The sequence below is a fragment of the Mastomys coucha genome, unplaced genomic scaffold (assembly GCF_008632895.1).
Source record: "Mastomys coucha isolate ucsf_1 unplaced genomic scaffold, UCSF_Mcou_1 pScaffold12, whole genome shotgun sequence".
Classification (NCBI taxonomy): domain Eukaryota; kingdom Metazoa; phylum Chordata; class Mammalia; order Rodentia; family Muridae; genus Mastomys; species Mastomys coucha.
Window position 1 is genome coordinate 42,052,952 of NW_022196894.1, and position 23,040 is coordinate 42,075,991.

Sequence of the window (23,040 nt, forward strand, 5' to 3'; positions counted from 1 at the left end):
TCTATATTTAAGAAAACTATAAGAAGATTGCTTTTAAGTATATAACACCCTCCCCCCTTTCTTTGGTTAATGTTTTATGATACCAAAAGGGTCTGATAACACTCTAAAACCAAAACAGGTGGTAGGTTTTTATTTTATTTTTCTCATTGAACTCACAACTGGGTTTTCTTGGTTGTTTGTCATGCCCCATTCTCTCCTGCTTTCCTTTGTTTGGATTGCTGAGAAGGCAGCTACTTCTTATCACTCATCAGTGTCAGCAAGCAGACTGCCCACTCAGGTACATGGGCGTTATTTGTATGTTGTTATTATTTGGGAATAATGAATGGTAAGAGGAGGACGCAGGTCCCCAGCCCGTCTATTGTGGAACACTGTGATCTGACAGGCTAGGAGGCTGACATGACAGTACTGGGGCTCACCATGATGTTCTGAACGGAGACAACTGAACACGGATAAGCCTTCTCAGACACCACTTTAATGATAACAGAGTCCACATCTTCAGGAAATTTGTACAGAAAATACTGAGAACGAGAAAAAGAGAGATGTGATCTATTATCAGTCTTAGGAAATGTTTAAAGAAATGTAAGCCATCGTCCCACAAGCATGGGATTGCTCTCTCTACCATAATGTGTGACTTTCCCATGCAGAGTTCAGTGACTGGCCACTGACTCAGGCATCCATTCACCTCATACATATTGAGCAATGAACTCTTCCCCACAGGGTGCTGTGCCAGACGTGAGGACGAGAGCAGCAAAGGTGAGTCCCCATTTACACAAGGCTGCCTTTCCATTTTATGATATGGACACTTCCTATCAACACGCTTATACTGGGCTTCATTCCACTTTCTACTTAGGCACCCTGCCGTCAGTCTCTTTCGAAGTCAGAGATACACAGGATGTAACGTCAGATAACAAGTTCTTACTGTGTGCTAGTTGTGAAATACGAAACCACGCCTTGAATAGCAGGTGCTCCTGTTCCTCTAGAATTTTGACCTTGTCAGAGGGAAGAATTAGCTTTATGTCAGTCTCTCCTAAACCTTTTGGTAAAGAATCCTTTCCCTGAGATATTCTTGAGAAGATATTTAGATCAAAAGGTTGAGTTTGACATTGAGCCCTTGAAATAATGTTCATGACTTTGGGTAAATGTATCTTTCAAGTGTCAGTAGACTCCTTCCCCCTCTCCCTTTCCCTCTCCCTCTCTCTCTCTTTGTCTCTCTCTGTGAGTGTGTGTGTGTGTGCACGTGCATGTGTGACAAGTGTGGGTGCCTGCAAAGGCCAGAGAGGGTGCCTGCCATGCACACCCATCTACTCCAGTCACATCCAAAATATCGGGAGTAAAAGCCTGATTAAGGATAAGAGGCAATAAGAATCCCAAAGGAGTTCTGGGCCTCCTGGATATTCAGACAGTCGCTGGTATCTCCTAACTCAGATGTGCTCAAGATCAGTCTTTCCAATCGTCAACACGCCCTCATAATTAGGCATAAAGGTACCCCCAAAAATGATGCATAAATGGTTAGATTGGGCATTGTTTCCTGGCCAATACAATGTTACCAACCTATACTAGTTTAATACCAAGCTGTCCATAACTTGGAATTTCTCTCAAGGAATCTGCCTCGCCAGACCTAGCAACAGAGGTCTAGCACATTCCTTAGGCTAATAGATAGTTCACAATAGTTAGAAATGTTTTGCATACTAGAGAGTAATGAAGGGCTTCCACTCAAGGACATTAGCTAGAAGTGTTAGGTCAGAACCCTAGTCATTGCCTCCAGCAAAACCATAGAACTAGTATAGGAATACCAAATTAGCCCCTGCAGGGAGGGGCACTATTGCTCTTCTGCCTGCTTCACAACTGTATATGTGATCTTGGTCAGTAAGATCACTGACCTTGATGTGACTGTCACCTGCCTACGTGACTCTTGTCATCTGCCCTGCTTGCTGTATGCTACTTAAGCCTGCTTGTCACTTTGTATAAAGACTTGGACTTGGACTCACATGCAGGACTAGCACTATGGACTCGCAGAAGGACTAGAACTAGAACTTAGATGGGCTAGGACTCAGATTCATGCAATCCGCAGTCCCCCGGGCCCAGAGCACTTGGGCCCAGGGGATGCAGCACCAGTTCAGAGGACATAGCTACTGCTTTAAACTCAGTGTGTTTTAGATGGCCTCAGATGTACCTCAACCATTGAGCTGCCAGATTTACCATCTCTCTTTTGCAATGACTGTAAAAGTCTGATGCCATTTTTAAGAAATACATCCAGATTCAATACACCCTTGTGTCGGCTCTGTTTGTCATTCTTTGCCTACACCTTGTCTACCTGACTAGGACCCCGTTTCTCCCAGGGGTTGAGGGAGGCCCAGATAGGCGGCCTGCGGCAGGTGCACACTAAGACCCAAAGGCAAGCTATGCGCATTCATTAGCTGCCCAAGATGGGTGCTGGTGACCAAGCTCTGTCTTTTGCAGGAGCGATGTGTACTCTTGACCTCTGAGCTTTCTCTCTTGACCCAAAGGCAGCATTGCTAGCAAAAAAAAGTGACACTATTGACCTACCTCAGTTACAAATCCATTGAAAGAACACATTAATTTTTAAACATTTTAAACACATTTAAAAATGGGGGATATGTGTGTGTGGAGAATTTAGCCCAATAATTTCAAGTGTGACAAGTGTATAAGAAACATCAAATTTGTGATTTAAAGTTTTGTAGAAAAACCTACGCAAACAGTTCTCATATCTTATAAACCTAGTAGATGTATCACTTTTTAAAAGAGATAAGAAAGTCAAAATTTAATTTTGTATTCTAATATGCCCTTTACTAATGCTGTTTTGAAAACTAATTCAATATAGATAGAATGTCGGTATTTAAAAATGCCATTCACATTCCTGTTTAGAAATCTTTCCATGATGTGTATGACTGTATTTTGGAGCATGATTCAAATACACACAAAATAGGATTATTCCAAGGAGAAGCCTAGAGGTCCTAGAGTGGTCTCAGGACAGCCATAGTTTCTAACTCAAGAGTGTTAGTGTGAGCAAAGAATACATATTACTAGCTGTTTTTTGTAAACTGTCAATATTTTTGAACATTTATAAACATGTCAAACTATTACCAGCCTTATTTATCTCTAAATTATTACAAACTCCAAAGGAATGTTTTAGACCCCTGCCTCAAAATATGTTTTAATCAGAAAGAAAGATTCTGTTTTTAATTTTATGTGCATGTTTTGTTTGCATCTATGCCTGTATACCCACAAGCACACAGTGCTCAAGGAGGCCAGAAGAAAGCATTCTATGCCCTAGAATTAGAATCAGATGCTGCTATGAACCACCGCGCAGGTCCTAGGAACCAAACCTGGGTCATCTACAAGAGCAGTGAAGCACCCTTGATTGCCGACCCACCTACCTAGGTCCCCCAGAATATCACTTGAATTTAAATGGTCACTATTAAGAACAAATTGTGTCCTGTTGCCTTCCTTGCCATTGGTTGTCAGTATCCACACAGGATGATTTTCACAGAAAGGAACTTCAGATCTCAGTTTTGTTGAGAGCCAGTTTTGTGTGTGTGTGTGTTTCAGCTGGTAGAGCACTTGCTTAGTGTGGGCAAGGTCCAGAGTTCAATCCTCAGAACTACACATGAAAGTGGGAGTTCATTTACACAGGTTTACTGCTTTGTATATCTATTCTCAACATGACGAATGACATCATGTGGGCCATTTGAAATCTGCTATCGTAGAGGACAAAAAGGCCCTGTTCACACAGATTTCACACAGATAAGCAACAGAGAAGCCAGGAGAGTTAAACACACGGCTTACCTCTTCAATGGAACAAGGTACATGGTTGCTCTTCCTGGAAGGCCAGGAATGATGTAGTTTTACAGCCTGGTGATCTCTTGCTGTGCGATGAGACAGGCTCTGCCCATATCTTCTGGAATTTTTGTTTTTATTTATCCCAGACCCTTGCCCCTAAGTCTTGAGCATTGCGTTTAGGCTATAAAACCCACCCATCACGCATGAAGTCAAACCTAAGTGACTTCTATGTTATCTTAGTGTGAAGCCAATGCGGACACCCACCACTTTTACGTTTACTTCAGTCAAAATCCCTAGACCCTAAATCTTGGGCACTATCTCTGAGTCAAAAGTACCTATTCTTGTGAAAGAAGCCAGATATGCTTTGTAAAGAATCTCAGTGTAAATATACCTTAAACTGTTGTGTACTTGGGATTAAGCTGTTACCTGAATACCTTTTTTAAAAAACTGTGCTGTGCTTGAATATGGCTAAAGTAAAATGATGTGGGCCAGACTCTAGAAGCCCCGCTCCAGCGCCTGTTACAATAAAATTGGGCTAAGCTGAGTTTCGTTTTTACCCCACCCTGATTGTTTTTCCCTGCCTGCTGTAAAGCCTGCAGGAGAATCGCCACAAGCTTTGGTGGAGGAATTTATACCCCAGGGATGGACAGAAGGTACGCATCAAGTGTCTCCCTGTCTCAAACTAGTTGTGAAATATTTACAAGCACATCAATGATTGTAATAGACTTACAAAAGTCTATACTATTTAATCACCAGTTTTACTGTATTCAAAACAAAAGCTAGGTAATCTTTTATGATCGAACTCATATTAAAGCCTTCAAAACCTAGGATAAGTATTGTGGCTGGAGACCAGTCTTTTCTTTTTGTTTCAAGATGGTGTCTTAGGGTGCAGCCTAGGAAGGCTTGGAGCTTGCTATGTAGCTCAGTCTGACCTCTCATTCACATTTCTCTCAACTTGATGTTTAAAGTGCTAGGATGATGGTATGAACCACCAAATAGGGCCAAGAACCTGTTTTAAACTTGTTACAGTATAGATTCTTTCAGAAACCACGAAAGAAAAAAATAGTTAGGAATGTCATCAGAAAAACAACCTCAAAAAAAAGTTTCATGTATCTGTTCTACTTGAGGTTATTTTTAATTAAGGAACACATAAAAATAGCTAATTATTTTTACTGACAGGGGACACAGATCCAATCTGCCAATATTGCGGCAGGAATGGGATTCTGTCTTATTTTTATATTTTCAGAACAGCCATTTGCATATATTTGCAGTCCTTCCATGCTTTGTTTCCCCACCCCACCTCAATCACCAGGTCTATAATCCCCGAGTTTGTGCTTCTCTTCATCCTTCCCATAGCACTTAGTACCGACCATCCAACATTCTCTGCAACATATCAACACATGATTTTATGCAATGACATATGCACCTAGGAACACTAGCATACTTCCCATTTTATTTGAATAAAGGTGATAAGATTAAAAGCTGTGTCCCAGATCTCACTAACAACCAAGAGTACGTAATGCAAGATCCAGGATAATAACACATCCTGAGTTCACTCTCCCTGTCCCATGGTTTCTATGTGCAGCACCAGCAGGTGGGCTCTTATTAGCTTTGGGAGCCCTTTACTTACCTGAGGTTGAGAGGGGCTGGCAGTGAAGTAGAAGGCAACATTCGTCCTGAGAAATGGGGGAAAAGTGAGAGAACAAATGGGTTGGCAACAAGAACTAGCTCCGGAAAGGACAACCTCCTGAACCGAGATGTGCAGTGCCTTGCCCTTTTTGAAAAATATTTGGTTCTGCAATCTGATAAACTTCAAGAAGACTTTGTATTTTCAACAGTAAAGAATGATGAAATTGGGGAAGAAGATGGTTTTACATCTTTAAATATCCATCAGGTCATTGTGGTTGCTTTTGCCTTTGGACGCTCTTAAGATATTCCAATCAAGTAATATAATCAGTCGAGCTTGGTCATGAGAACTGGGTCCCGAGAGAGGAAATGCAGGCATGAGTCCTTTTGAGTAAGGTAGGTGATACTTCACATTAACTTTAATGGACCCACACAAAAGAGCAGAGCTTTAAAAACAGGATGATGAGATGGCCACTGTGGGACAATCCTCAGGAGTAGCACTAACTTTTTCTTGCTCCAAACTTCTCCTAGTCTCCTGCAACACCTGCTGAATTTTCCAAAATTTCATCCTCTTTGGCTTTAGGTTTGTCTTCTAAAGCCCATCTACAAAAGAAAAGTACCACCCAAAGAACATAACAAAGTTACTTGCCCTCTCAATGGAATTTACTGTGAATAGCTTTATCAATATATTAAGGCATAAGCAACGATCCAGGCACAGAGAGGAAGAGACCTAGAATTTTGTAAGAGGCATAAGGTTTTGTAGCACCAAGCGCTCTCTGGTATTAACATCTGTGGAGTATTTCAAGAGGTTGGGAAATACAAAGACAAATTTGTTTTCTGCAAGGGCTACTCTTTTGCACATGCTCTTCGTGGCTCTGGCCTCATCTTAGCGCTATAGACCACTCTTAAGACCACCACACCTGAGTTCCCAAGACTGATAAAAGGCCCACTCTCACATGTTGTCTTCCTCCTTGCATTGAGAGTCTGAACCTGAACTTCTGGGCTCTTCACCATCCTCATTCCCTAGGCTTCTCCGAAGACTTTCCACTGCCAATATTCCTCTTATTAAAATGAAATTGTTTAAAAGTTAACGATTTCTTTAGAAATGGCATGTCAAGACACTTAGGCAAGATGCACACAATAAGAGACATTACTTAAAGTCATAAAGTTTGAGCACCATTACAAAGGTAATGGCTATTGGCTGGGCTGTCATTGGTCTGGTCTCAGAAATGAGCTCACAGAAATGGGTGCAATTTTTTATATATTAACTCTTGACATAAATTGCTACCCACGTGGGTGACTGGTTCTACAGGAACACTGTAGTAAACATCTGACCTCGAGTCATCTAAATGCCAGCATCACTATCAAATGAAATGGTGTATCCACTTTAAAGTCCACATCCAGGATAAAGGCCAGAGTGCTGTGCTGTGTGTGGCCTGGGACAAGCCCTTTCAAATCTGGGAAGTGTCATCTGCTGTTAGCAGGACAACATGGGACCTTTAATGCTCTCTTTGCCAGATTAGAGGAATGACAAAGTCAATGTTGACTTTCTAGGTTAGCAACAGAATGCATGAGATTTCCTGAAGCAATCTGTGTACTTTGACCAGGAATTTGATTTTTATAAATGTCCCTCATGATTTGAATTCCAATTGTAATCAACATAGGCTTTCTGTTTTCTTGTTTTGTTTTTGTTTGTTTGTTTGTTTTGGTTCCTTGGGTTTTATTGTCTTTAAAACAGAAACATTTAAGCCTTCTGGTTTTTTGTTTGTTTGTTTGTTTTGAGGAGCTAACAGTAGGTACAAAATCAACAGTTAGTCCATGGAGATGAAACAATAGTTGCTAGGATGGTCCTGACAGAGCTGAGCAAAGTGTATCTTATAGGCCCCCACTAGTTAACAGCACAAAGCAAAGGAAACTTACCAGCACCTTTAGTATTTGAGCAAGAGGCATCAAAGTTTCCATTTGTTTGTTTCAAAATGAAACACAGGAAACAAATGCTTACATAAGAGATTAAAGCCCAATTTTGTTTAGCTGCTTTGGCTGTTAAAGTAAGGGAAGAAGGGGGAAGGAGAGACTCTTAAGTCGGGAAAGGAGATGCACGTAAGAAGATGGGAGAAAGAGTAGGCAGAAGGATGCACAGAGGGATGGAGGAAGAAGAAAGAAGTGTTTACGGGAGAATAATAAAATAGAAGACAGAAGAAAAGGTGAGTGCATGGAGATCCAGGAGCAAGCAGTAGTTTTGAGTAAGGGACTGTAAGAGTCACAGGACCTCAAGTGTCATATCAGTGAGCTCCTGGCAGGGCACTGAAGGTGTTCCAAATCCCACTTTGTTTGCTGAGAGAAATGATGTATATATTACTCTGCACTATGGACTTCACACGACCATTCCCTGTTATCTGCTGATTGCCATCTGTTGTGAGCTCCCTTCCTACTGCAGCTCTTCTGGCCCTCCTGTTACATCTCATTCATCCTTCTGGGGTGGGGATCTGCCCTTGTGCACCTGGATCCCACTATTTCTTCCTGTCTCTGGGGCTCAGCATCTACAAATATCAACTCTCTTATTTATCAGCTTTGCCTTTTCTGATCCTTCATTTCTCGCGATCATTTCAAAATAAGTAACAGACCAATCCAACTAAGTTCTTCCCTTACTCCCCCTGTCCTTGTGTGTGTGTGTGTGTGTGTGTGTGTGTGCATGTATCCATGTTTATGGGTACCCACACACGTGGGAGTGGAGGTCAGAAGTCAGTCAATGTTGAGTGTCATTCTCTATTGCTATCCACCTTGTTTTTCTTAGTTAAATCTTTTATCCTTTGAATATCTTGTAGCTGTTTACAATGTATGTTAAACATTTCTGCCCCTGAGTCAATTCCCCGGACTTCTCCCCAGTATATCACACTTCTTGTTTTAAGCATTCTCCTTGCTGATATAAAGAGACCTATGCTCCCAAGCACTAGGAGATTATCACAGAGATGGCTGGTAAAATTTGTTACTGTTACTATAAAGAAATATCCAAATTTCTTTTGTATGTGTATGGTTTTGAAGCAGGATTTGGTGTATTCCAGACTGGCCTCAAACTTGCTTTGTAGCTGAGCATAACCTTGAACTTCTGGTCTTCCTGTCTTTACTTGAAGTGGTGGAATTCCAGGCATGGGATTCCACACAGTTTGGACAGGTGGCTAACTCATGGCTTCATGCATGCTAGGCAAGGACCCTACTACAACTCTATGAGGCCCTGAATTAAGACTTAAAAAAACACCTACTAGAAACATAAAGGTAGCAAAAATAGGATTGAGACAAGGAAATATGAATTAATGTCCATGGGGCAGACAGGATAGGGAGAAGAGGGAGCATGTACTGAAATTCTGGAGTACAGGGTCTGGTGCATTTGTTTGACACAGGGTCTCAAGTAGCCCAGGCTGGTCTCAAACTTGCTGCATAGCTGAAGATGACCTTGAACTCCTGATCCTCCTGCCTTTATCTTCAAAGTGCTAAGACTATGGGTATGTACTATTGTGATAGAAGAAATTTTTGATCATATGCAAACATCTAGATGATTACAACTACTACTTCTCTTCCTCCTCCTCCTCCTCTTCCTCTTCCTCCTCCTCCTCCTCCTCCTCCTCCTCCTCCTCCTACTACTACTACTACTACAACCACTACCACTACCACTACCACTACTACTACTACTAGATAACTTCACTAAATCCCATAAGGTCATTCTCACTCTGGTTGTTTGAATATGCTTGGTCTCTAGGAAGTGGGACAATTAAGAGGTGTGGCCTTGTGGGAGGAAGGGTTTCAATGTGTAAATGAGCTTTGAGGCTTCCTACTGCCTAAGCTTCACCCAGTGTGGAAGAGGTCCCCTCCTGGCTACCTGCAGAAGACATTCTCCTTCTGGCTACCTTTGGATTAACATGTAGAACTCTTGGCTCCTCCAGCACCAGTTCTGCCTGCATGAGGCCATGCTTTCTACCATGATGATAATGGACTGAACATATGAAACTGAAAGCCAACCCCAATTAAATGTTGTCCTTTATAAGAGTTGCCTTGGTCACGGTGTCTCTTCACAACAGTGAAACCCTAACTAAGACTCATCATTGGCCCTGGGTGTCATTCTTTCCTCCTCAGACTCTTTCATCATCCTTAATTAATTCTGGCTGACTATTTCTCATCTTCATTGCCAGCAGATTCCAGTCCTTAGAGGAGCCATGTGCAAAGGACTCCTCAGCCCTGCCCAGTCTCCATGCTCTTCTCTTCAGGGAGCTGTTACTCTGTCCCTCTTCTCATCCACGACTCTTCATCTCGGCTAGTTTGCTCTGTTCCCTTTCAGTGCTCCCTAGAATTCCAGTAAAGAATTTATCTTTTGTTTTATTTGGGTCAACTTGTTAATGGCCAGCAGGTCATCTTCTAGCTTTCTAGTTATAGAAGAAGATCCCTGCTGTCCACTCTTTACTTTGGCCCTTCATGAGGAGTTTGTCAACACATCCTGGGGTTTAGAGAACATCATATCCCAAGCAATAGGAGGAGGAGGAGGGATGCAGGCTGGATAACTGTACCTCCATTTATAATCCTACTGAAAGCCACAGCTATGTGCTGGATACGCTAGAGAAAGGTAATGGAGAAGTGTGTACATGTCCCCACATGTCCCCGCTGAAGATTGCTTCCCATTTGTTTTGCCCTGGTTATCTGAGACTCTATTGCCATAAGAAATAGATCAGCAGCCTGGGACTCTACTTGGTTTGGGGTTTGCACTCACTCCCCTCCTAATAATGCACCCAGCAGCCTGTTAGATTAAGATCTCCTTTCTGCATTGAGCTGCATGCACACTGTCCTCCAAACAAAAGAATGATTCCCCTCCCTGTAACGATCATCAAGAATGGGCAGTTTCTATTTAATCTTACTCTAGATATCCCTGAGCATGACAGAAGGGTGTCAAGTCAGGCCTGAACTACTTTTGGATTCATGCATAGTAAGGCAAAGTGGGTCTTCAGAGTGAAGATTTAGGGAGAATTGCCTGTTTATTATCTTGGGTCTATGCATAGTTGAGCATCATATGATTAAGATCTGATGCATCATGAGAAGGGAAATTCACAATGACCAAAGGCTTACATAATCTATGCCTGTCAATCAAAATAGAACCATCTGGGTTATGCTCTTATCAACCATTCTCCCCCTGTTCTTGAACCCCATAAAAGGGAGCCACAAATAATAACCAAGGTCTTTGAGTAGTCTTGCGTGATCTGTGACTCCTGATCACAGATTTCTGAACTGTACCATTGTTTTTCTTTTGAATATTTTTTTATTCTAGTATGAAATCTGTGTGCCTTTATTTCAAGTACTTGAATAAGAGGCCAAAAATCTGGAAGCACCTAGCCCAGACTGCAATCACTGGTAATGCTTAAAAGCCAGCCAGCCTTCTACTCCAGCTGGGATGGAGTCTCTCTCGCCCTTCATATACGAAACCCAGGCAAAGCCCTTAGGAACAGATCAGCCCATAGCTTTGCAGTCAGCGAGGCTGCCTCCACCCTGGACTGTTGGCCCACTTTGTTGAGAGTCCAGTGAATGAATACATGGGAGTTCTTGATGTGAGGATACAGCTTGTTGGTAATGCTGTAAGTCATCACATCTGACATTCCCCATAAGTCAAAAAAGAATGTAAAAGATCAAAAAGTATCCCACCGAAGCAAAGGTCTGGCAATTTCTCCATTTCCAGTGCCTTCTAAGCCAAGAAGGGGAAGAGGTTCACTGTGAATCGCCTTGACCAGGTGAAGCCTCTCCTGCTTGAGACCAGTCATACAGTCACCACTGTTCAATCGTCATTTCCTCTAACCAAATGTGATGTAATTCCTCACACTCCCCATTTCTCCTTTCCCTCATATTCATTGAAGTTTTGTGGATTTCGCCTCTTATAGTTTTCAAGACACCTCCTCACTTTCTACCTTGACCATTCACTGTATCAGCATTCTAACCTCTCCGCATTCAATAGTCTCCTTCAACCTACCTCTCACACTACTAATAGTGCAACATAGACAACTGTATTCTCAATGCCTGTCTATGTTCCCCCTACCCCTGCCTTATGGCCCTCCTACCATCCAGTGGCTGCCTGTTCTTACAACGACCCCTCCCACTGTCCTCTGCCTACAACTACCAACCCTAATGACACAGGATGGCTCATTGTTGTTGGAAGTTGTTGGGAAAATGATATACATGTGTGTGAAAAGAGTTTAAAGGCAAAACTGTCTTATTTAAAAACCTGAATTAGAGTAAACAAATGCTTTGTGCAATTGAGAAGCATATTTAGGGAGGTGTAAATTTGGGGCGATGTGATTTAAATGGAAAGAAGAGAGAGCCTGTTAAGCAGAGACAATCTTAGAACAGGAAGCAAGAGACAGAGTCCAGATTTGATTTTGCCTTTTTATCTGTCTTTGTGAGTTTGGACATGATCCTAGCATCTCTAGACCTCAGAGCTGAGTGTGGTGATGCATCCCTTTTGTCGTGGCTTGTTAGGAGGCAGAGATTTGAGGATGAATAGCTTGGGCCTTAAGTCCAAGGCTAGACTGGCAGCATAGGTAGTAGACACCTGTCTCAAATAAGAACAACAAAAATCTCTGGGCATCAGCAAAATGTGTTCTATATGTACTCTAGTCTGTCATTCGTACTGTATAGCAGAAACTGCAATGTCAGGGTTCACTCTCAATACTTGGAGTCTCGTCCTTACCACAGCCCTTATCTGGACGCCATGACCACCATCCTCTGGGTTTCTGGGTCACCAACAAAGTTGGTGAATGGAGAAAGGAAGAAATACACACAGCCCACCTCTCCTCAGGCTTGTGTGTTTCGCAATGTTTGCAAGGTCTGTTTGATGCCACAAAACCGTATTACACGAAGTGAAGCGAAAACAGAAAACGACGTGGCAGGATAGGTTTGCATGTCTTTCGTTAACATGACAGTGATTTCAGTTTTACAGCTTCCTTTCCGAAGGATCAAATTACCTCACTGAAAAATCACCCCTGCAATTCACACTGGCTACCGCTGGGTGACAGTAAAAGATCAAAGGTACAATTGGCAAAGACAAGGCCTCCCTGAAGGTTAAATTGAGCTCAAAGATTCAAAGAATGCTTGGCTCATCTGTAAAGATGGCCGCTGATCTGAGTGAGTACCCACAGGCAAAACAGAGTCAAGAGCCGTGTTCACCTTCTTACCGGAGCTGGAAGTGCTTGATTTTGGTGACCAGCAGCTTGTAGTGGGCACCGTGGGGAGCCATGGATGCTACATCCACAAAGATCAACTGCTCCAAAGGGCCGGTTTCATTGGTTGCTTTTGAAGGACATAGAGTGCGGCTGACTTCCTGGTAGTTGTAGCTCCTTTGGTATCTGTAGCCGTGGGTGTAGACAACATAGGCAAGGAGAAAGAGACACAGTGAACAGAGCCAGAAAGAATGCTACGTCACTCTATTCCCCTCTAATTTGGCTTTAAGTCTTGTGCTTTTAATTTCAGGCTGGGCCCATTGATAACAATCCTGGAACCCCTGTTGTTGACTTCCATTGTATGACAGGGACATAGGGACTATTATGTCCTGAACAATATACTTAGCAGTGTCTATATTGCATTAAGTCAGACTCCTAAGTCATTCAAGGAAAAATGCTAAAATCTGAGGAAGCAACTCTTCTAACTAAGCAGCCAATGGCGTCTTCTGTTCTCTTTTCAGTTTCACTGTTTTCGAGTGAAAACTTAGTATTTAATACTCAAATTCCAGAAGCTTTAAAAACCATGCAATAACACTTCATCTGCTGCCCATTTCTCTACACCTTCTGGACTTTGACTTGGCACCACAGTACTTTAATGAACTCTCCTTGGTACAACAGGTGCTCTGCCAGGGCAGAGAGTTCTGTTGTTCCATGACATCTTCCTGAACCTTCCTCTTGGCTCTGCTCTGTAAACACCACTGAGCGAAGACTGAACACTGAGGAGGCATTTGAAGAATGGGGTTGGTGCTGCCTGTATATCGACTGGCTATGGGATGATCCATTTTCAAAAGAGGGAATAGAATATTATGATAGATTTTCGAATGGTGTAAATTCTCCTAGGTACTGAAAATCTAGACAGAATGCTCATCTGGAATTCAGAGAGGATAGAAATGTATACCACTGACCAGCCTTGGGGCATCCATTGTTTGCATTTGGCATGCACTACCTTGGCATTTGCATGCCTGAGTTCTCTTCTGGCTAAGGGGGGAAAACAGACAAACCAAAACAGAACAGAACAAAAAACCTGGCTAAGCCTGAGGACACTGAAGAGTGTCAAATGTAGTGAAGTTGCCTGGGCAGAGAATACTTACAGTCCTTGGAAGAGCAGAGGGACCTGCCAGGACAACACTTCTTTCTGCTGGCGAACCACAACCAGGACTGGGTAGTCCAGGTTGTCAGAGGAACTATTGACATGGACCCGCACGGCCGTTACCTGTGAGGCAGGAGAAAGCAAGCTCATCGATTCCTGACGTTTCTTCCCCTGACAGGCACCTCAAACACCCCAGTTGTCTTTTATTATCCGGAGTGGGTCTCAACCTTGACCACATGTTGAAGTTGCCCAGGGGAATAATTGATACGTTGGATATAATCTGCTTAAAATTCTGATTCAATTATTCTGTTATGAGGCCAAGCTACGGAGCCTTCGCATAGCAAGCTGAGGAGTGTGAGCTGAGCAGTCAACCAGCATTAAGGATTCAAGAATAACCCCAGAAGAGATGGATGTATTTTTTCTTTTTTGATATATTTTTTCTTCTTTGAATATAAATATAAATAATATCAAAATCACAATCCCAAAGCACCTCACAGTCTACAAGCTCCCCTGCCCCCAGCTGTTGACAAACTTTGAGTAAATCATTCTGTTTCCATACCCCCCCCTTTTTTAACAACCTGGGAGATGGTCTGTTGCTCCCTCTCCAAAGTCCCATGGAGGCTGAGTCCTTCCTGCTCAGGGGTAAATAGGCCACTGACATAACCTTCCTCACCAGCAGCTCACAGAGCACACAGCGTGATCATGGACGAAGCTCAGTCTGCTTCTGGAGCTACAAGGGTTTTGGTATTTTCCTTAAAATATTTACAACACCATATGAAATACAGAACATAATGAAGGGAAATAAAGCAGAGTAAAAGAGAAACTAAAACTTGATCTTCCACATGACAGTTTAATTAATTTATGAGTCTATGGCCGCTATTCTCTCTTCAAAGTTTCTTCACTAGGGGGCCAGTAAAATGGTTCAGCATTTAGCTCATTGGCTAAACCAGAGTTCAGATCCCCAGAACCCAAGTAAAATGCTGGGTGGGCCAGGTTGCCTTTCTGCCTTGGGACATGGAGACAGGAGACCCCTGGAGCAAACTGACAAGAAGGATTAGCTAGATCACCTTTGCCTTGGTCTCTGCCTCAGTGAATAAACTGGATGAGTTACTAAAGATGCCTCTCATCCACTACCTCCAGGCCTCCAGATACACACATGTATACATGCACCTACACTTGCAAAACATGCATGTACACAGGCATGGGGGTGGGGTGGGATGGGGAACAAGCGCGCACGCAGGTGCACACACACTCCTCCCACCCCCAGAAAAAAAAGATCTACCACACATTTCAAATGCAGGCTGAGAGGAAACAGACCAGCCAGGGTGGTGTACCCCAGCACTTAGTTCTCTCCGTTCTCCCTGACCAAGCCACTGCTTCACATTTTTAGTGTCAGCACAGCCAAAGAGTAATTTATTAATTTGATAAGAAACGCTTGCTCCTGGGGGAGCATTTCCTGTGCCTACACTATGTTTCCATGGAAATTGTGTTGGAGCTGATAATTGCTCAAACTACATCTCTAGTGCAGACCTCTTTGTTAAACTGGGATTTCTGCAGACCTCTCAAACTCAATGTGGCTACATGGAGTCTCGAATTTCCTTCACTTGTGACTTTCCTTTCTGCGGTGGATGGTTCCAGAATGCAGCTATTCACCTATGCCTGAAACCCGAGGGTCCTGCCTGGTCCTTTCTTCTGCTACATCACACTGTTCTCATCCATTCCTCCCTCCCTACTTATGGATGCAAAGCCCCACCCTCAATGCCCTCTTTGACTAAGCCCTACCCTCAATGCCCTCTTTGACTAAGCCCCACCCTCAGTGTCCATTTTGACTAAGCCCTAACCTCAGTGCCCTCTTTGACTAGGCTCCACCCTCAATGTCCTCTTTGACTAAGCCCCACCCTCAATGCCCTCTTTGACTAAGCCCTACCCTCAATGCCCTCTTTGACTAAGCCCCACCCTCAATGCCCTCTTTGACTAGGCTCCACCCTCAATGCCCTCTTTGACTAGGCTCCACCCTCAATGTCCTCTTTGACTAGGCTCTACCCTCAATGCCCTCTGTGACTAAGCTCCACCCTCAATGTCCTCTTTGACTAAGCCCCACCTTCAGTGTCCATTTTGACTAAGCCCCACCCTCAGTGCTCTCTTTGACTAAGCCCCACCCTCAGTGCTCTCTTTGACTAAGCCCCACCCTCAATGCCCTCTTTGACTAAGCCCCACCCTCAATGCCCTCTTTGACTAAACTCCACCTTCAATTCCCTCTTTGACTAGGCTCCACCCTCAATGTCCTCTTTGACTAAGCCCCACCCTCAATGTCCTCTTTGACTAAGCCCCACCCTCAGTGTCCAATTTGAATAAGCCCCACCCTCAGTGCCCTCTTTGGCTAAGCTCCACCCTCAATGCCCTCTTTGACTAAGCCCCACCCTCAGTGCCCTCTTTGACTAAGCCCCACCCTCAGTGCCCTCTTTGAAGTCCTCTTTTCTCTACTGATTTGGGTCTTTCCATGTTCTCCTTGGTCTGTTTCCTCAGGGCTGCATCTCTTAGGATGTCAATTTCATCTGTCACTCCCTGTTTAAGAGACCTAAAATGGTTCAGAAAAATTTTCAGTCTTATACCAAAGTAAGAAGAATACTATAATAAATAGATCTGGATTTTTCAGCTTTGATAACTCCTAACAGATATAGTTTATTTTATCCATACTCTCTATTTTCACATATTCCTTTATTGTATTCTGAAACACACACACACACACACACACACACACACACACACACCACACACAGAGCTTATTACTCAACCATCAAATAGTTCAATGTATAACTCTAAGAGGTAGGGCTTCCTTAACAAAATCCCTAAAGAGGGCTTAGAGAGATGGCTCAGCACTTGCTTCTTCTGTAGACAACTCAGGTTTGGTTCCCAGCCTCCACGTGGTAGCTCACAACTGTCCTTAACTCCAGTTCTGGGGACCCAATGCCCTTTCTTTGTCCACTAAGAGTACCAGACATGCATATGGTATACATACAAGTAGATAATATCTATATACATACAGTAGAAAAGAATACATCTTAAAAACATTAGCAGTATAATCTCAATACTATTTGAACTCTTTTAATTTGTCTGATATTTGCATGGTATTTGGAGCTTTTCAATTGCTTCAGAAAATTATTTTTTCTGTTTTATTTTTAAAATGGGGTACAAATTAATTTGATCACACACTGCACCTGTTTTATCTTATCTGATACCAATACTTCATTCTTCTTAATTGTTGAATAATACCCCATTGCAGAAATATACAACATTTTTATTTATCTACTCTTCAGTTGATGAACATTTATTTATGCTACTTACACATTCTGAGTATTTACAAACAATACTGTTCCATTTGTGTATCAACTTTGTGTGAATATATATTTTCACTTCTTTTCACTATATACTATGATTAGATTTTTGGAAGACATAGTACCTCTGTATTCAACTTTTTGAGGAACTGCCAAAATGTTTTTCAGAGTTGTATCATTTAACACTCCAGTAATTTATATATCCAGCAACAACCCTAGTTTCTTTACTTCTTTGCCAACACTTGCTACTATCTTTATCCCAGCCATCCTAGTGGGTAAAAAGCTATATGTTATCGTAGACTGCACAGTGTTTTATTTTTATTTGTTTCTGTTTTGGTTTTCAGATAGACCTTCTCGAGTAGCTCAAGGTGGCCTTGGACCCACGCTCAGCCTTCCTCTGTTTCCCAAGTGCTGGGATTACAGGTGCGTGCCCTTATGCCTTGCTGGTATGTTAGCTGTTAGTTTCACTGCCTGGTTCTTCTAGGAAGCTGCCAATACTGTTTTCAGAATCCCCGGGGCCTCGTAGAATAAATTACCTTACAAGCAGTTTGACTTTTTAAATTGTAGTGCAAACATTCCAGTACTAGACAGCATATACGTTTACAGTGAGGTTTAACCTCTTCTATTTTTTAAAGATTTATTTATTTTATGTATATGAGTACACTGTAGCTGTACAGACGGTTGTGAGCCTTCATGTAGTTGTTGGGAATTGAATTTAGGACTTCTGCTCGCTCCAGTCAGCCATGATCACTCAGTCCCGGCTCACTCCAGCCCAAAGATTTATTTATTATTATAAAGAAGTACACTGTAGCTGTCTTCAGACTCACCAGAAGAGGGTGTCAGATCTCATTACGGGTGGTTGTGAGATTTTCCCATGTGGTTGCTGGGATTTGAACTCAGGACCTTTGGAAGAGCAGTCAGTGCGCTTACCCGCTAAGCCACTCACCAACCTGGTTTAACTAAATAAACTTAGAGCAATCAGAACCCAGGCAAACAGAACTGGGGAAGTTTCTTCTTTAGGATTCCTCTTCCCTTTAACTCACCTAGATGCCACCTCCTTCTTAGGGACTTAGTGATTCCTGAACATTAGCAATTCCCATCTCCCCAGTTGTGTGTGTGTGTGTGTGTGTGTGTGTGTGAATGTGTTTCTGATTCAGCTGATGAAGAACAAATCTCAAACTCTTCATTTCTAACACATGCTGGTGGACAGTTGGTGTTCCTGGTTTGGAGCCTACACTTTGGAAACACATCTCCTGATCTACTGGATGACCCTATATGTCATTGTGAGATGTCCAACCATGAGCTCAGCACTGTTTCAGCAGCCTGGAAGCTGTTTTGTTGGGACTGATGTGGGAGCAGAAAAGCAACATCATGGCAGTATTAAGCCCCTCCACTGCTCATCCATCTCCATATCTTGATCTTCCTGGTTGGGTTATCATAATCCACTTACATTTTTTATTACTTAATAGTGATCTTACCAGCCAAGTAAAAACAAAGTCAGAGATACTGACACAATAAATTGCACAAAAGATTCTAGAGTAAGAGTTAGTTGTCCGACTGGAGAGATGGCTCAGTGGTTAAGAACACTAACTGCTCTTCTGAAGGTCCTGAGTTCAAATCCCAGCAACCACATGGTGCCCTTTTCTGGGGTGTCTGAAGATGGCTACAGTGAGCAGGGCTAGAGCAAGCAGATCGTGAGCGAGAGCTGGTGAGTTGGCTCAGCAGTTAAGAGCACTGACTGCTTGGTTGATTTCAGCTCTAAGTTTTTATTTCCTGCCATCTACTCCTCTTGGGCCTATTTGCTTTTGTTCTAGAACTTTCAGGTGTGCTGTCAAGCTGCTAGTGTATGCTCTTTCCAGTTTCTTTTTGGAGGCACTCAGAGCTATGTGTTATCCTCTTAACACTGCTTTAGTTGTGTTCCATAAGTTTGGGTATGCTGTAGCTTCATTTTCATTAAATTCTAAAAAGTCTTACATTTCTTTTTTTTTTTTTGAAGGTGTTATTTTTTTATTTATATATGTTTGTGGCTCTATCCTGGAACTTGCTCTGTAGATCAAGCTGGCTTTGAACTCAGAGATCTGCCCATCTGCTTCCTAAGTATTTCTTTAAAATTGTGTACCACCAATTAACAAAATATGCCCTTACTATGATGACACTGTGTCACGTAACAGGTTGTACTGGCTGGTTTGGGGTGTCAACTTGACATAAGCAGGAGTTATCACAGAGAAAGGAGCCTCCCTTGAAGAAATGCCTCCATGAGATCCAGCTATAAGGCATTTTTCTCAATTAGTGATCAAGGGTGGGAGGGTCCATTGTGGGTGGTGCCATCCCTGGGGTGGTGGTCTGGGGTTCTATAAGCAAGCAAGCTGAGCAAGGCAGGGGAAGCAAGCCAATAAGTAACATCCCTCCGTGGCCTCCACATCACTCCTGCTTCATGTTCTAGTCCTGACTTCCTTTGGTGATGAACAGCAGTGTGGAAGTGTAAGCTAAATAAATCCTTTCCTCCCCAACTTGCTTCTTGGTCATGATGTTTGTGCAGGAATACAAAGCCTGACTAAGACACAGGTCATGGTCATTAAGAACCTGCAGTGTGCTAGGCTTGTTCTAAGACCACCACACACTGACACATCTTAATCCCACTCCAATCTGAAGCAGAGGGTTACGGTGACACTGAGCCAACATAGCAATATGGTGAGCTGAGGTTGTTTAAGACTAGCTTAGGTGGGTACCGATGCTCTGAAAGACAAAAAAATAACGGGAAGTGTTGTTTTCTTGCCCTTAAATTTGCTTGTTAGTCACTGCTCAGAAGCAGATTGTCTGAAAAATCTCTTTCATCCACTCCTGGTAAAGACTTACTAACAGGTCTGTGCAGGGAGCAGGGGCCAGAGGCCGGGGACTGATGGTGCAAAGAGAAAGCTAACATGCAAGGCTCTGGCCCTGATCCCAAGCAGCACCAAATAAATATATTTAAAGTCTGTATTATTTTAAATACACTATTTTCAGATCTTTACTTGCTCAAAACAGTAAAAAGTAAACAATCAATATATACTACAATATATAATAAAATGCCATCTGTCAAAAAAATTTTATCATTCAATAAAACAAAGCACCACCTAAAAGTGGTTCTTTTTTTAAGGTGAACATTTTCTCCAGAAGGAGAAATTTTTTTTGTTTCTCACATGGAAAAGTTAGGCATAATATTTAAAATGGAGAATTCTGTCAAAGAGACATTCTTTTAGGGAGGAGAAATCTGGGAGTTGCCATGTGAGTTACATTTTCTTTTTTCTCGTCTTTTCCGACACGTTTGCCATTTTCCTCTTCTTGGCTGTCGCTGGGCTATTTCCTTTTGCTGGCTGCTTGCTGTCACCAGTTACATCAGATTTCTCTGGGTTAGGTTCTGATGTTTCCTCCTGAATTGTGTCACCAGATTCCTTTTTGACCGTCTTAGGTTGGTCGGGACAGGGCTCTGTTGCTGGAGGGAGGCTTGCCTTTTCATTTGTTGCTCTGTCTAACCACACGCCAAGACACGTCAGCCTGGCACCAGTGTTGACCTCACACAGCAAAAATGGGGGATCTTTCTTATCCTGTGTAAGCGTCCACATTTTGATGAAGCCATCATTTGATGCTGTGACAAGAACGTGATGGTCTGGGACTTCAAAACTGACCATGTCTTTTACCCTGTTTTCATGAGCTCTAAATTCACAGAGGCACACTAGGGAATCACAGTCAAAAAACCTTAAAACTTCTTCATCTCCAGCCACTGCAAGGACAGAGTCTGAGAGAAACGTAACAAAAGAGATCCTCTGCGTTTGTGATGGTGCCGCTCATAGACGCCGTGTCCAGATGATAGACATCCACCTTATTCTGCACGACGACTATGTACTTTTCTCCACTCGGGGACCACTCCACTATGTGAGCATTCTGCTTTATATTTTTTATGAAAGCTGATCTTCCCTCTACAAGATTCCACGTTCTTAATGTCTTATCAGTACCAACAGACAGAGCCAACTTGCCAGACGGGTGGATAGAAAGGGAAGTCACATGTCCCCTGTGAGCTTTAATGGACTTAAGGCATTCCCACTTCTTTGCATCCCAGACACAGATGAACCCATCTTTTGCCCCACTGATTAAGTGCCTGCTGCCATAGAATTTCAGGCACGTTACTGTGCCACTGTGATGCACCAGAGCCCCGTGCTCCACCTTCCTTTTCATGTCATAAATGTGAATCGTTTCATCTTTGCTGCCAGTGACTACATAGGGAGGCAGTGTGGCTGTGGTGAGTGAAGTCAGCCACAGGAGTCCATGTCTCCTGGTGGTCACTCCTCGCGGGCCCTCGACATACTGTGAACCCAAACAGGACCTGCTCGTAGCTGCCAGCGACCAGCTCCATTCAGCAGCACGTGCCTTGCAGGAGAAGCCGGCGTGGGAACCCTATGGAAGCTGAGGCAGGCCCTTCTGAAGTCTGCGCGCGAATTATACGTCATCCCCCCTACATTTCTTTATTTCTTCCTTGACCAAGTTATCATTGAGTAGAGTGTTGTTCAACTTCCATGTGTATAGGGCTTTCTGTTGTTTTTCTTTCTATTGAAGACCAGGTTTAATCCATAGTGATCTGATAGGAGGCACAGGATTATTTCAACCTTCTTATATCTATCTGTTGAGGTCTGATTTGTGACTGATTATATGGTCAGTTTTAGAGAAGGTACCATGAGGTGCTGAGAAGGTATATTCTTTTGATTTAGGATGAAATATTCTATCGATATCTGTTAAATCCATTTGGTCCATAACTTCTGTTAGTTTCACTGTTTCTCTGTTTAGTTTGTGTTTCCATGATGTGTCCATTGATGAGAGTGGGATGTTGAAGTCTCCCACTATTATTGTGTGAGCTGCAATGTGTGCTTTTAGCTTTTAGTAAAGTTTCTTTTATAAATGTGGGTCCCCTTGCATTTGGAGCATAAATGTTCAGAATTGAGAGTTCATCTTGATAGATTTTCCTTTGACAAGTATGAAGTGTCCTTCCTTATCTTTTTTGATGACTTTTGGTTGAAAGTCAATTTTATTCAATACTAGAATGGCTACTCCAGCTTGTTTCCTGGGACCATTTGCTGGGAGAATTGTTTTCCAGCCCTTTAGTCTGAGGTAGTGTTTATCCTTGACACTGAGGTGAATTTTCCTATATGCAGCAAAATGCTGGGTCCTGTTTATGCTTGCTGACAGGAGCTTGATATAACTGTCTCCTGAGAGGATCTGTCCAGAGCCTGACAAATACTGAGGTGGATGTTCTCAGCCAACCATTGGACTAAGCACAGGGTCCCCAATGGAGAAGTTAAAGAAAGGACTGAAGGAGCTGAAGGGATTTGCAGCCCCATAGGAGGAATAACAATATGAACCCACCAGTACCCCCAGAACTCCCAGGAACTAAACCACCAACCAAAGAGTACACATGGAGGAACCCATAGCTCCAGCTGCATATATGTAGCAGAGGATGGCCTTGTTGGTCGTCAACAGGAGGAGAGGCCCTTGGTCCTGTGAAGGCTCGATGTCCCAGTGTAAGGGAATGCCAGGACCAGGAAGTGGGAGAGGGTGGGTCGGTGAGCAGGGGGAGGGGGTATGGGATAGGGATTTTGGAGGGAAAACCAAGAAAGGTAATGACACTTGAAATGTAAATAAAGAAAATAAAGAAATGTAAATAAAAGGAAAAAGGAAATAAATAAATAAATAAATACATAAATAAATGGGAAGTAAGACCAAAAAAAAAAAAAAGGCACTGACTGCTCTTCCAGAGGTCCTAAGTTCAAATCCCAGCAACCACACAGTGGCTCACAACCATCTGTAATGATATTGGATGCCCTCTTCTGGGGTGTCTGAAAACAGCTACAGTGTACTTACATATAATAAATAAATAAATCTTTAGAAAAAAGAGAAAAGAGTTGTTTTGCGA

At 42.8% G+C, this 23,040-nt stretch overlaps 1 protein-coding gene and 1 pseudogene across 2 annotated transcripts in view; both read right to left on the reverse strand.

Annotated features, from left to right (window-relative positions):
• Window positions 1-23,040, reverse strand: part of Sidt1 (SID1 transmembrane family member 1) — a 97,406-nt gene that overhangs the window by 47,376 nt on the left and 26,990 nt on the right. For both annotated transcript variants that reach the window (XM_031363958.1, XM_031363959.1), the window contains exons 2-5: window positions 13,766-13,887; window positions 12,630-12,800; window positions 5,432-5,477; window positions 417-518 (exon numbers count right to left, since the gene is read on the reverse strand). In XM_031363958.1, the coding sequence (XP_031219818.1) occupies window positions 417-518; window positions 5,432-5,477; window positions 12,630-12,800; window positions 13,766-13,887 (441 nt within the window). The remainder of the gene's footprint in view (window positions 1-416; window positions 519-5,431; window positions 5,478-12,629; window positions 12,801-13,765; window positions 13,888-23,040) is intronic.
• On the reverse strand, window positions 20,356-21,489 carry LOC116085938 (annotated as a pseudogene).